Source organism: Leptonotus elevatus, chromosome 3 (genome assembly GCF_054856555.1).
Source record: "Leptonotus elevatus isolate MCC_2025b chromosome 3, RoL_Lele_1.0, whole genome shotgun sequence".
NCBI lineage: Eukaryota > Metazoa > Chordata > Actinopteri > Syngnathiformes > Syngnathidae > Leptonotus > Leptonotus elevatus.
Window position 1 is genome coordinate 20,067,232 of NC_141241.1, and position 15,944 is coordinate 20,083,175.

Below are 15,944 nucleotides of genomic sequence, written 5' to 3' on the forward strand. Positions count from 1 at the left end.
CATTAAAAATAAATAAACAAATAAATCCAAATGTTCCTCTTCGCAACCGCGGACTGAAGTCCAAGTTCCCGGGAGGCATCTTGAGAACTATCGTCCACGTTCCCAAATTTCTCTCATATTCATCCTTCCACATTTACATGACAACGCTGACAAATATTTTCACTGTCTGCTTCAACATTTCTTGACCGGTTCGAAACCATTCCAGCTTGAAATAATTCGATGATGCTATAGTCCACTGTATTTCAGTTCAACGTATAACTCTTCGGCATTCACACCTAATTTGCATTTTAAATGTAGCTGTAATGTTATTGTGAATAATTACTTCGATGTCCTTCAATAATGTATACTGTATGTATAAATTGAACTGATCGACGTTGTGAATATCAATTTAAAACTGTGCAGTAGGTATTATTTACAGTATTAGGGTCTCAAACGTCCGTCAGGCATGTGCGCCATTAAAGTCCACAGCTGACCCCTGGTGGTGAAATGGAAAGTAATGAGGAATTCCCCAGAAAAGGCAATGGTATACTGTAGGCTACTTGTACAACAAAAACAAATAAATAAATAAAAATTTAATTAAAAAATAAATACATAAGCTAGCGTGTAAATACAAACTATATCCCTGAACATTGTTGGTTTTTTACAAGTGCGCGCAAGTTATAAATACAAACTGTAGACATTCTATAGAAATGGAAAAATGGAAAGCGCTATATAAGTTCAGTCCATTTTCCATTTATCATATCATATCATATAAAATATATCTGTGTACAGTTAACCCCCCCCTCCCCCCCCCCCCCCCCCCCCCCACACACACACACACAGTTTTACGGGCAAAACACTAATTCCTTAATGGAAATTAATATATACAGAACATATTATTTAATTCATCCTAATTGCATTTTTAATATTGCAATTACATGTATATATTCCCCAACAAATATAAGGGTGTATAATTATGTATAGTTTTCATGTTGTCTCTATTTCTGTCTTTTATCTGTCAATATAATATAATATAATATAATATAATATAATATAATATAATATAATATAATATAATATAATATAATATAATATAATATAATATAATATGTCCTGGATACAAAAAAATATTTTTGTTGTTGTTGTCTTTTGTTTGCGTTACCTTTTATTTTTCATTACATTTTACAACTGAAGCTTAATGAATAAAATGCCTCTAACATATGCAACAATTGCTTTTCTTATTGTTGATTAATTCGATAGACTTGAATATGGATTTTAATTCGGCAGGAAAGACACAAATCTGGGAGATGGGAGACGATTGAGGGAGATTTGGAACATTTTTGTTTGTGGATGTAAAAATGACGTCCACCACTTGGATGCGCTCGTGGAACGTCGTGGGTCGTGGTGACGTCGAAGGACGGGAGGCGGGACCTTAGCACTTTTGCAAGCACACGATGACTGAAGAAGCATTAGAAACATCGAAAAGCATTGGAGAGCGTTTACAAGGTCCATTCACTTTTCATTCTTCACGTTACAATAGCCATTGCTAAATTCCGCGCTAACTACGATCTGACAACTTGACTGTGAAAATGGCTTCCTCGGAACTCGGTGAGTTTTCTTCTCATCCCAAATTGGGTGTCATTTTTCTAATGAACTTATTCCCCTAGCGATGTGTGGTTAGTGGTGCTACTTTTGCTAACATTAGCCAACGCGGTGCGTTCGGATCTCGCTCGAAATGTTAACTTCCGCAAGAGTGGGGGGAAGAAAAAAACAACTTTTTGTGTGTGTCGTGCAGCACTGCTGAGCGTTTCAGATAAAAGTGGACTGCTGGAGTTTGCCAAAAGGCTCGTGGACGTGGGTTTGAGTCTGGTAGCATCAGGTGGGACAGCCAAAGCTCTGCGGGATGCTGGACTGACCGTCAGGTACGCCATGTGGCCCGTTGACAGCTGTTCGAGTGCTTCTTCCACATCTTTGACGCCCAACTTGTACACCGACTTCACCAAAAGACAATTCAGGGCAGTAGTGGAACAAATGTGCCTCATTAATTACAAACATTCCACTACTAGTTCCACATTTGCACTTTCCACAAGTGTTCTACTAGTGTGCTGAATTGTCTTACTAGCAAAGATACACAGCGTACTAGTACATATATAGACATCAAGCTGCATATACAGGATATCAAATACATTTTCAAACAGCTTTCCATAGTAGCCTTCTCAACAATGTTGTATTGCGTGTCAGGGATGTGTCTGCGCTGACTGGGCACCCAGAGATGCTGGGAGGCCGCGTGAAGACCCTCCATCCCGCAGTCCACGGCGGCATCCTGGCCAGAAAGACGGCGAGTGACACGGCAGATATGGACGAGCTGGGCTACAGTCTGGTCAGGTGAGAGCACAACTTACTCATAACTATTTCATTATACTCATCATTTGAACACCTTCTGTGCAATGTGCACGTTTGTGCAAAGGTTAGCAACGGGAAGTACGCGTGGTTCAGTTTAGCAGCATGATAATTGGAAATGTGATGCTCCCACAAGCTGGTCTTGTGACTCGGGTTTGTTAGGTCAAGAGGGCTCTGATGTCACCTGACTTGTTGGAAGTGAACAATGAATCTGATTAGTAGCACTGATTGGTTATTGATTTATTCTGATTGTGTATTCTTTTGAAGGTTGAGGTATTTTGTTGTCCTCACATTCATATTTATCATAACACTTAAACTTATTAAAACAAACTATTCCTTCGTGCTTCTTCTGGTGCTTGCTGTTCAGAAATGGGCCAAATTGGACAAAATGAAAGAAAATAGGCCAAATGTGCTTGCTTCAAGCTGTCAATCACTCCCAGGAGAAGTGTACTGTACTGTCATACTAACAAATAAAACAAAAGACAAACTATACCAAAATGTTCAGGAACATTGTACCATTTCACCAACAAAAGTCTGCTAGCTTGATGCGAAATGCCATAGACGGGTTGAGGAGCTTCTTCATTCACATTCAAACAGAACATTCTGCAAAAACGAATTAGACAATAATAAAACACACATCAGAATGTTCAAACACATAATTTCATCTAATGAAAGTCTGCTAGCTTAATGCTAACATATAATTCAAAATATTCATTTAACTTTGACTTTAGCACACTTGGAGCAGCAACACAGGCAGGACAGGGCATACAAAAATACTCGCTGACCTCTTCCTCCTTCTCTTAATTGCTGCATTTCTTCTATTAGAGCTCAGTGCTGCTTAGTAAGTTGTGGCAAAGTGTGGTACTACACTGAAGGCAAAAAAAACCCAAACAAAAAACAGATCAATTGTCTCCTGTGGTCACTTCAAGGGTGGTCGTGTGCAACCTGTACCCATTTGTCAAAACTGTCGCCAAACCGGATGTTAAAGTGGAAGACGCTGTGGAGCAGATTGACATTGGTGAGTCGGATTTGCGCATTGGGACGCTTTTATTATAAACATCTGACAAATGTTACATTGCTTAAAAATATATATTTTTTAAATGCTAACTGTCACCCTTTTCCCTCATTCAATGAGGTGGTGTAACTTTGCTGAGGGCGGCAGCTAAGAATCACGCACGGGTCACAATTGTGTGTGACCCTGCTGATTATTCGCTGGTTGCCACGGAGATGGAGAAGTCTGAAGACAAGGATACCACACTGGAAACACGAAGGACGCTGGCTCTCAAAGTAAAAAAAAAAGAAAAAAAAAAACACTTTTCAATTTGAATACTTTTCGAAAGGGGGACTTCCATTTTCCCTACGTCTTTCAAATGTTGTTCCTTAGGCGTTCACTCACACGGCCCAGTATGATGATGCTATTTCGGATTACTTCCGTGGACAGTACAGCCGGGGCGTTTCCCAGCTGCCCCTGCGTTATGGCATGAACCCGCACCAAGCCCCCGCCCAGCTCTACACGCTGCACTCGGCCCTCCCCCTCAAAGGTGCCCTCTTGACTATCACCTCCACTCAATTGAAAGGGATGTTGAGGAGTATTTCTTTTTCTACTGACAATACAAACGCTACTTCCGGGTTGGGCAAAGTATGCGCGTGACCCATCGAGCGTTTGCGCGATTAACAGTCCTGTCATTTTTCTTGCATTCATTTACAGCGGTTGCCTCGGAGTTTGAACAGAGTTCGTTCCTGTGAAGTGTTCAAAGTCCGAATTGTTCAACCTCCGAAATGAGCCCTTTATATTCCATTGGTTTGATTATTATTATTTTTCCAGTGGTCAACGGTTCCCCTGGCTTCATCAACTTGTGTGACGCCCTGAACGCTTGGCAGCTCGTCCGCGAACTGAAGGCCGCCCTCGGCGCGGCCGCTGCCGCGTCTTTCAAGCACGTCAGCCCGGCCGGTAAGATGGAGAAGAGTTTCGAAATGTGATGAAACCGCAATAATTCATCTTTTTTTGACTGAAGGAGCTGCCGTCGGTGTTCCTCTGACTGAGGAGGAGGCCAAAGTGTGCATGGTGCACGACATGTTGAAGGATCTCAGCCCGCTGGCCGCCGCGTACGCCAGGGCGAGAGGTTTGAACGACTGCTACTTCACATAAGTGACTCCCAACACTCACATTTTTGAGATACTTCATGCAGGCGCAGTATCAAAGTCAAAATAGAACGAATTGACAAGCAAGACGGCAAGTACGTTTATTTTGGTCTCATCAGACCACAAGATCGGGTTCCAGTAATACAGCCTTGCAGACCAATATGACGCAGTGTGCGGCGCGTGATACGAGCGCTGACAGGCTGAGCCCGTGAGCAATGACATCAAAAAATTGAACATGCCTGCTCACCATTCACACCATAGACCTTGTAATTCACATGGCGCCGGGTTGGGAAAATGACGAATTGGGCACGATCAAAAAAATATGATAAAAGTATCTACAAACAGATAAGGTACTCACGTTTGTGAGATACTATAGATATGTTAATCAGTCAGTCATGCGCGCGTCATATTTGTCTTTGTCAGGTTCTGACCGGATGTCTTCTTTTGGAGACTTCATTGCCGTTTCCGACGTGTGTGACGTTCCCACTGCCAAAATTATATCAAGAGAGGTAAAAACCACACGCTCGCCCTCCAGTTGTTGAAATAATGAAATGTTGTGCGTATGCGTCTCTTACAGGTGTCTGATGGGATCATTGCGCCAGGTTATGATGAAGAAGCGCTCAGGATCTTGTCAAAAAAGAAAAATGGAAACTACTGCGTGCTTCAGGTGCCAATTTTTTTTCTTTTTCTTCAGCTGTTTTGCTTTTAAATTGATGCATGCTTCAGAAGTTTAACTCATTCACTCCCGGCCATTTTCACTGAAGCAACCCCCTTCGCTCGGCCCTTTTTGCACGGCCCACAGAATATTGTGTTCTATTGCTATAAAAACATACCAAACCTACCAAAAGAAAGATAAGAGTCTACAAAAAAAAGTATATTTGTATTTGTTTCCGTTTTGCAGCAATTAGCATTAGAACATTGCTAAGGTCCATCAATATTCACATTCCTGGTGAAAACACTTGACAAAAAGAGCTTGTTGCAACATGACCCTGGCTGATCTCTTATACTCTGCTACCACCTGCTGGCCGTTTTTTTGTAAGAACTACCATTGCTTTAAGCCATGTCAGAAGCTGCATCAAAGCCTTCTGTATGCTCTTGCATAAAAAAACGTGTAAATACGTTTTTGAGAGTGAAGGACAAAGAAAAAAAAACAAAACCGCGTTTACACATTTTTGGGTTACAAACAATTGTGCAATTGCTTCATTTTGCTATGGCAAATGCGGATTTGTACAGGGGCACCGACAGGAAGGAAAAATGCAACAAAATGTTTGTTCCCCACATTGTTGACCATATTTAGCTACAGAGGACTTTGACACAGATCTTTAGAGCTGACAAGTGTACCTAATGATGTGGCCAGCGCTTGCTGTTGATTATAAATGTTTTGCCCTTGTCCGTCCTGGCTGAAGATGGACCCCAACTATGAGCCTGATGACACCGAGGTGCGAGTGTTGTTTGGCCTCTACCTCAAACAAAAAAGGAATGTCGCATTCGTCGATCAGGAATTCTTCAGCAACGTCGTGTCCAAGGGCTCGGTGCGTACATGTTTCCGTCTCCTACTCCCTCTAGAGTTTACGTTGACCTTTATTTAACTTGATTCCCGCTTTGACCCAATCACGTTCATCAGCTGTCTGAGGCGGCCGTGCGAGACCTCACTGTGGCCACCATCGCCGTCAAGTACACTCAGTCCAACTCGGTGTGCTACGCCAAAGACGGGCAGGTAAGTCGCGGACGGGGGAAAAACAAACCGACAATTGAGCCCGATCTAACGGAGGCGTTTAATGAGCAGGTGATCGGGATCGGCGCGGGGCAGCAGTCTCGCATACACTGCACCAGACTGGCGGGCGACAAGGCCGACAACTGGTGGCTCCGGCACCATCCTCGCGTGCTGGGCATGAAGTTCCGAAGTGGCGTCAAGCGAGCCGAGATGGCAAACGCCATCGACCAGTATGTCAGTGACACCGTTGGAGAGGTAGGCTTGAAATGAATTTACATCGTAGTTTGTTACACAGCTCAGCACTACTGATTCCGAAGGCCGTGCATGTTCGTGTTTCATCAGGGTCCAGATTTGGCCGTTTGGAAATCAATGTACGAGGAGGTTCCCGAGCTTCTGTCGGAGGCTGAAAAGAAGAACTGGATCAGCTCCCTGCAGGCGGTGGCCGTCAGCTCGGATGCCTTCTTCCCCTTCCGAGATAACATCGATCGGGCCAAACGGGTAAAATACACGTGACGATGGATTCTTTTCATCCGCGGTCCGCACATTCACGGCCGTGTCGTTGCAGAGCGGCGTCGAGTACATCGCAGCCCCGTCGGGTTCCGCTGCAGACCAGGTTGTGATCAACGCCTGCAACGAGCAGGGCATCACTCTGGTGCACACCAACCGACGACTCTTCCACCATTGAGCGCTCGAGTCAACTGCATTCAAGAGGCACCTTTTGTCTATCAGTCAAGAGATTGGAAACATTCCACATTGTTGCTTTGCTTGTGGTTTTCAACACTTAAAATGCATTTTTGGCTTGAGAAACAAAGAGAAGTTCAAGCGGTGATTCAATGTGTAATAAACCTTTGAGCTCATTCAAGTGTTTGTCATTTTTCACTAAATTTGTTGAATGCAGATGTGGGGCATAACAAAATATTATTTGCGATTTGGTAGTACTTTGGAGGGGGAAAAAAAAACTACCTGTCTGTTATTTGCTATTTTTCTGTTTTTGCGCTCAAACCCTGCAACTATTACACCGCATGCGTGTATGTTGCGTCTCCGCTCCGCTGTGTCTTGACTGCGTGCTCGGGACACGTCAATTTTATAGACAAAACTCACCGCTGCGCACAGCTGCGGTCCGGCAGGTCCGTGGCGATCAATTTCCCGCAGTGTCTCGCGTGATTACGCGCGATAATGTGGCATTAAAAACGACAAACACACTTTTGTCTGTGGCCAACAGAAAAGCAGAAATAGAGGTGGACTGTAATCTTTGATTTAACCTTTTTTTTCCCTGCCTTTTTTTTTTGTTATCCTTATAGAAAGTATGTGCCGTGTCATATATTATTTTGTGGCTTTCCACCTCCAATATAAACCTCTCCTCGTCCATGTTCGCTGGTGTTAAAACCGTGAATAAGCATCTGGCCCGGATTAAATAAATAAATAAATATTGATATGGCGCCCTCTTGTGGCATCTTCATGCCAAGCAATTATGCTTGCAGTAAGTGGAGGAGCTTTTTTCAGCCTTCTCATACAATTAAAGTACTTTGCTGCCATCTTGTGGCATCTCAAGACAATTACAAACCTTTGGCTGTGTTTGTAATACAGTACAGTAAACTCATTTTCTGTTTTCTGTACCTATTTCACCCTCTTTTCTTTTTGAATTTTTTTTTATTGCCACTTCAAGTTGGACTTCCTTAATGTTAATGCAACACAAATTGGCCTTGAAGGGCAAACAACACCATCAACCCTTGTGGTGGTAGTGATGGGGAAATGAAGCTCCATCACTTCATATCACTTATGATATATATTTTTTACTCCTCTTTTTTGTTGTTGAGAGTGTTGTTTTTTTCCTGCCCCGTTGGCACCACTGTATTCCACATACATGCTTTTAAGATATTTTTTATGTTGTCGCCTCATAGAACGATTTTCAGTAAATGTGTTGTGCTAATCTAAAAACGACCATCTTCTGGTGTAAAAAATAAATGTTTTCATCTAATTTGTAAAAACACAAGTAAGACAAGCTTTTTAACACCAATGCAGAATTGAAACAATGAAGTGAGGACACATTACCTTGCTGTGATTTTGGAACTTTCCAACTTTATTACAATAAGAGACTTTTTTTCTGTCAAGTAGAAACAACTTTGGCATGGACAATAAGATACAAAAATAGAACAGATACAATTCCACTCGCATTCACACACAGAAATTAAAGGGATAAATTAGTAAGAGACAGTGTGATCCTTCTCGCCAGCAGTAACGGAACGCCTTGAAAGAGAACATTGCTCGACAAAGCTACGTTTGTTTCAAGAGTTGCAAACATACTGTAATGGCTTTCCCCAAAACAGAGCCAAGTTAGAGGCGGCCATGATTGAAGGGATCGTGTTGATCAGGCGGAAGTGCAGTTTTAACATCTTTGGATGAGCATGTGTCAGAGAAGGATTAGGCGGTTGGTTCCTCGGCAGACGACACGACATCTCGGTTCAGGCAGTGCAGTAATCGGACAGTGAGGGAGCGAAGCGGGTTCGTCCGACGGGCGGCTCCTCACTCACGAGGATCCGGGACCGCCAGCGCGTCTGCCAGAAGGCCGGGTCGGAGACACTCGATGGGACAGTGAATGTTCTGCAAGGAGACGGAAATGCTGGACGAAATTGTAACAAGGAACTCGAGGACATTGACTCGCTGACTACTTCATTAGGGACACCAGCAGGACAATCTAAGGACATGTTTGAACAATTCTAGTTTCACTAGTAAGTGTAAAAATAGTTGGAAGTTACAAAGTAACTTTGTTCTTTCAACTCCTTTGCAGGCATTATTGGAAACTTCTCTTTCTTCTTTTTCTTGTATGTGAAACAATTCCTTGTTTGCAGGGTATAAAATATGACAGTTGCTTATTTCCTCGTGTTTCATTGTAAGAAGCTATTGACTGAAATAAATGGAAAAAAGTACACATAATTAATTACAATACTTAAGTAGATTTTTCAGGTATCTGTACTTAAGTATTTATTTTTCTGAAAATGTTTTACTTTTACTTCATGCATTTTAACTATTACTATTATATTACAAAATGTACTAGTTAACTTATATAATGTTACCACCAGTAACACTAAACTATTTGACATTGTGCACTATTTACATATTAAAAGTATACTAGTTAACTTTTATAATGCCATTAGTAACACTTTTTACATAAAGTTACTGTAGATAATTTTTATGTCACCAGCATTACTAGCACACAGATGACATTTCTGCACACTAGTAGTACAACTATATGTTATTACTAGGGCAAAATTGTGCACTAGTTGACATCTATGTGATACTGGTACTACTAGTGACATTATAAAGGTTGACTTGTATAAGTTTATGCCTGTAAGTCTAGTAGCATGCAGATGTCAATTAGTGCAGTTACAAAAGTTAACTAGCACCAAGAGTGTTACTAGTACTACTAGAAACATAAAAAAAGTTAACTAATATAATTTTACAATACAACATTGCTACTAGTACAATAAAAAAGTTATCAAGTATAATTTTAGAATGCCATATTGCTACTAGTACAAGTAGTGACAATTCTATAACATTAATATTGGTACTAGTAGCACACAATTGTACAATTGGCATTTTAAAATCATACTTATCAACTTCAATAATGTCACTAGTAGTACTAGTACTACTATTGACATAAATGTTAAAATTATACTAATTAACTTTATTAATGTCACCATTAGTACTAGTTGAATGCATTTGCTAACTAGTGCACAGGTTAGTAACTCACTAGTAGCTCAGTTTTCCTACTAGGGTGCAGAAATGTCATTAGTAGTGGAAAAAACAGTAATGCTACTAGGATGTTTTATTTTTCATGTGTCATGTATTAGTAGCCTCCTAGACCTTACTAGTAGCAGCAAGTAGTTTTGTCTCAGTAGTAACATGTAGTTGTCCTACTAGTGCAGAAACATCATACAGTAGTATAAAAAAATGTAACCAGTAAGACACAAGTCATTCTAGTGTGCTGAATTGTCTTACTAGTGAGGACAAAGAGCGCACTAGTACATGGCGCTCAAGCTGGATGACAAGGAAATCAAATAAATAGCGAAAGGAATTGCTTACCTGCTTGCGTATCGTATCGGCTCCATATCGAACCGGGTGCAGCACGCTGGCGTCGGTGTCAGTATCGGAGGCCGGTCTGCGGCAGTTCTCGCATCGCCAGCCCTGCTTAAAGAAAAGTACGTGGGTGTTGCACACGCGTGACCCGTCCCGCGCTCCTAAACAAAGTGCGCCGCTCGGTACCTGCTGCCCGCCGTAGCACGTGCAGGTGCAGATGGCGCCCAGGTACTCTTTCTGCCACTGGTTGCCCACCTGGAATGTTTTCCCTTCATCGTAGCACACGGACTCATCTGCAGACAAATATTGGCGCTCAGATGCAATATTTGGTATTATTTACAGCTCGTGCAAGCAATCTGAGAAGCACAAATTGAAATCCTTACGTGGTTCGCACTTGAACTCTCCTTTGCCGTTGCCCAGGCAGGTGCAGCTCATCAAGTGATTGTTCTCCGCCTGGCGGTCCCACTTGTCTCCGACGCGGTAGTTTTGCCCGTTGTCATGGCACCACTCTAATGGACGACATCAGAAAAGAAGCACGTGGAATTGCAAATTCTAAAAGATTCACTGTCGGCTGTGGAAATTGAGCTTCAGGGTGAACTGATATGATGTGCATACTGGAGGAGTCGCATCTGAAGTGGCCCCTTCCCAGGCCCAGGCATGTGCACCACAGCTTGAAACCCGTCTCGGACATGCGTTCCCACTGAGCGCCCACATCGTGGTAGGTTGCGGTGAACGTGTCGTAGCAGGCGTCGTCTGTGGGAGGAACTCCCTCTTGGACTGGCGGGAAGCAAGATGACAAAGTCACGTTCGAGAGCCCAAACTAATGCGTCAGCTGGAAGACATGACTGAGGAAAGTCGGCCATTTTGCGACATGTGCTTTATGAAGTACAGTAAAGACAGAATTAAAGAATGTGAAGAATTCAACTGTTTTTGACATCGTTTTGCTTCACTTCGATGCTGCTCCACCTTCAAGCAGTACCATACAGACATTTGGATATAAAAAGGACACGGTTAAAACTTTTCAGTAAGCTGCGGTAATATGACTCGATCTTTGCTGGAGATAAAGAATTCATGCCTATGAGTGTTGTTATCATTTGGAAAAGAAACTACAGATTATTGATTAATTAAAAAGAATATAGCATGCATCCAATATTTTTTAATCCCCCCCCCTCCCCCCAATTGGTGCGGGCTGGCCAGGTCCCTATTCCTCGCAAACAAGATCAACTGTAAATTTATTGCGAAAGAAGAAAAAAATCCATTTATATATCCCAATGTAGATTTTTCTTTAAAACTGCATGAAATTAATGGCAGTTTTCTATGATATTTTTCTCAATTTGCTCATAAAATATACATTTTGTATAGAACAAACAATAGAATGAACTACAAATAAATATATAAATACAATTAAACACAAATATCCTGTGGCATAAAAAAATATTTAATTGATTAATTTACAAGGACTTTAATCCTTGTCATATTAATATTTGTTACCATTGCCAGTAGTTGAATGTGTGTCATATTTAATAAATTTATGTTTGAATGCAGTTTTTATTTTTTAATTATAATTTATATTTATCGTCCGCGCCCTAGTTATAAAGTCTGTCACACTGTGTTGCTGCACCGTTTGTGTTCAAATATCAGTTGCTTAAAGAATTTAGTGATGCTAGCCATTAGCGCATCTCTGGCATTTTGCATCGTTTGCTAGCAATCAGCTAAGCAGACATTTCAGTAAGTGGTTGTTTTCAATAGACGTATCTCTGTCGGGTCACTCGTATCTCAAGGCACATCTCAGTTTTGTCTCAGAGGTAACATGTACTAGTCCTACTAGTGTAATATGCCAAAGTTGTTCAACTAGTGGTGTAAAAAAAAAATATACTAGTACATGAAGAAATGCACAAACAGCTTAAGGAGCGTGTTGAACGTCGATTGTGACTCACATGTGTTTCCAGCGGTGACGAGCTGCTCGAGGACCTTGTGTTTGAGCGCTCCCTTCAGAGCCTCCACAATCACGTTGTAGTCGGACCCAGGTGTCAGGCCAATCAGCGTGGTGGTGGTGGCTGTGCCTGGCAGCCGCACCTGGACAAATTAAATTGCAACATTGTGTTGAAATTAATTCAGGAATTCATGGGCCATGTACTGACAATTCAGTGCACTAGTAAGGTGACTGCGTTTTTTTTTCATTACTAGTACCACTTTTGGCCTACTAGCTAGAATAAATGTACATGAGTTATCCCATATTTACTCTCATAGTATTGCAAAGCGTTTTTGTCAAGCATTTATGCAGCGGTATGACCTTGTTTTGAATCATGTGAGTTGGAATTATCTGTGAAGAGAGCAAAGCTTCGTGGGATGCTCCTGCAACTGTGTCTTATCACAAGATAGCGGCTGAAACATTTTGCGAATGAACTGTTGAATTGTTGAAACCTTCTGCGCTAAAGAAAGACACGTCTGTATTATTATCTGTATAATGACTCTTTTCCCCGTGTGTCTCCCCTTCCCTTTAGAGCAGCAACTGCTATGTAATTAGTGAATACCCAATAAAAAGAGGAGACCGGGCGAAGTGTGTCCAGAGCGGATAGGAGATTGTAACTGAGTACATCTCTGTCCAGTTCTCCTCGCGAGCAAAAATCCTTTAAAATCTCGTCTTCCCATTCTTACCTGGAACATTTTCTCATCCAAATGTGTTACTGGATTGCAGGAGACCAAATACGCGTTGCTCTGACTGTCCGGCTTCCAGGAAATGGCCGTCCTCGTTTGAGCCTCCAGCGGGAGTCCTGTCTCGTTGGCAAATATGGCGCCAAAGGGCACATCGAGCTTGACGTAAGGCTTGCGCCGGCCATTTGCGTCCGGGAGGGGCACAAAGACCAGGGGTTCTTGAACCTGCCCGTACGGGGTCTGCGGGGTGGGCTGGTTTTTGTTGTTGTACTCGGTGTACTCCACATGCTGGCTCTGACCACCGAGACCGTCCTGGCCGTTGTTGCCTACGAGCTGAACTCTGTTGTCCAAGTCCGTTTCAGGCACGTCCAGCTTATCAGTGACGCCTCCTGGGTGGTGGGGTAGCGGTATAGGGAGCACGGAGTCTGGTTCTGGGAGAGGGAGATCAAGTTATGACCAGTGATTCTCAAAGTTGGTTCATTGAACTTTTCTTTTATCTAGAACAGTACATTTGGTTAGTAGAGTTCAGTTGCATTTAATGTTGTATTCTCCTGTTAGTACAGTAATGAAAATGTTCAAGTTAAAAGTGTTGAAACACTCACGAGTCCTGATTCTGCCCACAAGCGGAGTGCTTCTCTGTGTGTTCTGGATGGCAACAATCTTGATGATATACTCTGTGGCTGGTTTCAAGCCTGATCATAGAGGTTCAGGATGACATAGTCAGTGTTGAGATTTTTTGGGTTAGAACATATCCATTCTTTTTTCTTTTTTTTTTTCAACTCTTTTTTTAAATACAATCTCAGCACTATCACCGCTAAACAAAACAACATACAATAAAAAAAAGTTTACAGTAATATTGATGCATTTAAAGAGCTGAAGTTGTAAATGACAAAATCAGATAAAATCCTCAACCTTGTAAAGTTTCATTACATTTGGATCAACACAGCTATAATTGTAATTAAAAAAAGAAAGAAAGAAAAAAAGTCAGGCACCCCCCCCCCCAAATAAATAAAAAAAATCTTGACAATAATATGTTCTATCCAGCCCTACTTTGGTTAATATTGCGTTAGTGGAATATGAGTTAAGCGGCAAAATCCAGCAGTTTTTATCAATATCTGAAGGCGGCCATTTTGCCACTTGCTGTTGAGTGAAAATGACCTCCCAGTTGCTCAGGTCTCAGCTAACAACCAATCACAGCTCAGCTTCAGAAAACAGGTGAGCTGTGATTGGTCGCTGCCTGAGCCCTGAGTAACTGTGATGTCATCTTCAGTCGACACCAGGTGGCAAAATGGCCGCCCTCTGATATTGGTTAAAAATTGGTGGATTTTGCTGCATAACTCATATTCAACACATGTAATATTAATCAGAATGTCCTGTTTAGACTAGTGAGGTCACATATGACATATTATTGTCAAGAAATGTTTAGGGTTGTTGCGAAAACATACCAGATATAGTGGCATAGTTCTGTCCTGCGTGGGGGCGTGGCTTCAGCTCCTGTGGAGTCGCTCTGGGCTCGGCGTAGGTGATGTGGTAGCCCGTGATGGGTGTGGCTGGAGGTTGCCAGGTGAATGAGATGTAAGTGGGGGTCAATGACGTCACCTGCAGGTTTGTGGGAGCTTGGACGACCGGTTTAGCTACAGAGAAAAATATCAGAATTAGATTGTTGACATAAATAATAAGTGCAGCAGTGCATATGAACACACACACAGACAGAAAGACAGACAGACAGACAGACAGACAGACAGACAGAGTACCTGTTTGAACAGTAAGTGTAACTGGGCTACTCCTTGTATTGCCGTTCATAGTGTACATGTTAACGGAATATGTAGTGCCTGGCTTCAGACCTTCAAAAACACAAAAACGCACAGTGAGAAAACAGTAAATACGACTTCCTCTGAAATCTTTTTTTGTGGTCTACCTCTGACGGTGTAAGTGTATACGTCTGCTGGGATGGTCTTGGTGACTGTTGGACGTGAGCTTCCCTGGGGCGTGGCTTCAATGAGGAAACCAGTAATGGTTTCCACCTTAGCGCGCCAGTTTATGGTGAAAGAGTCGTCCCTCACCTCCATGAGACGCACACGCCGAGGCGGACTTACATCTGCATGGGAAAGGAACAGCTTGTTGGATTATTTAGGAGACATTTTTGTGCGGACGCTAGTTGGTCAGTAAATTTCATGTGGCTCAAGTATATTTGTCTTAAACCCCATTAACTCATTTACTGTCATTGACGGCTATAAACGTCAAAAATTAATTTGAACTATTTCTATTAGTTTAACATTTTTTTCCACTTTTTGAGTATGAAAACCTAGAATTTTTTTATTGCACATATAAAACAGATATGAAATTTGTGATTAATCGTGAGTTAACTAGTGAAGTCATGTGATTAATTACAATTAAAAAATTGAATCGCCTCTTGCCCCTAATTTTTAATAATTAAAAAAAATAATAATTTATGGCAGTGAATGAGTTAATAATAATAATTTTCTTAAAAACCAGTAGTCTGATTACCTTCCAGCGTGGTTGCCTCTCCCTCCAGTGGTCTGCTCGTAACAGAGTTCTTCAGCGCATAGACATGGATCTGGTATTTGGTTGCTACCTGTGGTACAAGTTCAGACATTATGTATTTATTGGCAGCAGTGGTGTTAAGTAAGGTAGATTTTTCAGGTGTCTTTACATTACTTGAATATAGATTTTCTGACACGTTTTTATTGTTACTCCCTATATTTGAAAACAGATATTTTTACTTTTTAAACTCCTTAATTTGTTAAAATAGGCTTTTACTTTCCCAACCTCAGTGGACGATCCCACGACGTATACATAAATATAGAATTTTAACCATGGTTGAATGTGTGATAGACTGGTTGAACGGGAATCAGGGAGTAATAACGTCGAAAAGCAAGATATTGCACCATGGCCTTTAAAAAAATTGTTGTTGTTGGCCACAAGAATAAATCATAGCTAATGAGCTGTGTCTTGT

The 15,944-nt window shown here is 41.7% G+C and overlaps 2 protein-coding genes across 5 annotated transcripts in view; one reads left to right on the top strand and one right to left on the bottom strand.

The window, feature by feature from the left end:
- The first annotated feature begins 1,409 nt into the window (after positions 1 to 1,409).
- On the top strand, positions 1,410 to 7,092 carry atic (5-aminoimidazole-4-carboxamide ribonucleotide formyltransferase/IMP cyclohydrolase). The gene is made up of 15 exons (XM_086071435.1): positions 1,410 to 1,587; positions 1,775 to 1,901; positions 2,221 to 2,364; positions 3,309 to 3,397; positions 3,515 to 3,666; positions 3,764 to 3,920; positions 4,205 to 4,330; positions 4,395 to 4,502; positions 4,945 to 5,030; positions 5,099 to 5,188; positions 5,928 to 6,053; positions 6,146 to 6,238; positions 6,308 to 6,490; positions 6,578 to 6,733; positions 6,801 to 7,092. Exons 1-15 carry the CDS (start codon positions 1,569 to 1,571, stop codon positions 6,918 to 6,920), a joined length of 1,776 nt encoding a protein of 591 aa, XP_085927561.1. The 5' UTR covers positions 1,410 to 1,568; the 3' UTR covers positions 6,921 to 7,092.
- A 1,200-nt stretch (positions 7,093 to 8,292) lies between these two features.
- Positions 8,293 to 15,944, bottom strand: part of fn1b (fibronectin 1b) — a 31,701-nt gene continuing 24,049 nt past the window's right edge. For 2 of the 4 annotated variants that reach the window (XM_086070654.1, XM_086070652.1), the window contains 12 exons: positions 15,476 to 15,563; positions 14,886 to 15,065; positions 14,722 to 14,811; positions 14,413 to 14,601; positions 13,570 to 13,659; positions 12,971 to 13,398; positions 12,250 to 12,388; positions 10,928 to 11,089; positions 10,696 to 10,821; positions 10,499 to 10,605; positions 10,319 to 10,420; positions 8,293 to 8,836 (listed from right to left, as the gene is read on the bottom strand). In XM_086070654.1, the coding sequence (XP_085926780.1) occupies positions 8,759 to 8,836; positions 10,319 to 10,420; positions 10,499 to 10,605; positions 10,696 to 10,821; positions 10,928 to 11,089; positions 12,250 to 12,388; positions 12,971 to 13,398; positions 13,570 to 13,659; positions 14,413 to 14,601; positions 14,722 to 14,811; positions 14,886 to 15,065; positions 15,476 to 15,563 (1,779 nt within the window). In that variant the 3' untranslated portion in view covers positions 8,293 to 8,758. Of the gene's footprint in view, positions 8,837 to 10,318; positions 10,424 to 10,498; positions 10,606 to 10,695; positions 10,822 to 10,927; positions 11,090 to 12,249; positions 12,389 to 12,970; positions 13,399 to 13,569; positions 13,660 to 14,412; positions 14,602 to 14,721; positions 14,812 to 14,885; positions 15,066 to 15,475; positions 15,564 to 15,944 lie in introns of all 4 variants that reach the window. The other 2 variants (XM_086070653.1, XM_086070651.1) reach the window with 1 other exon arrangement.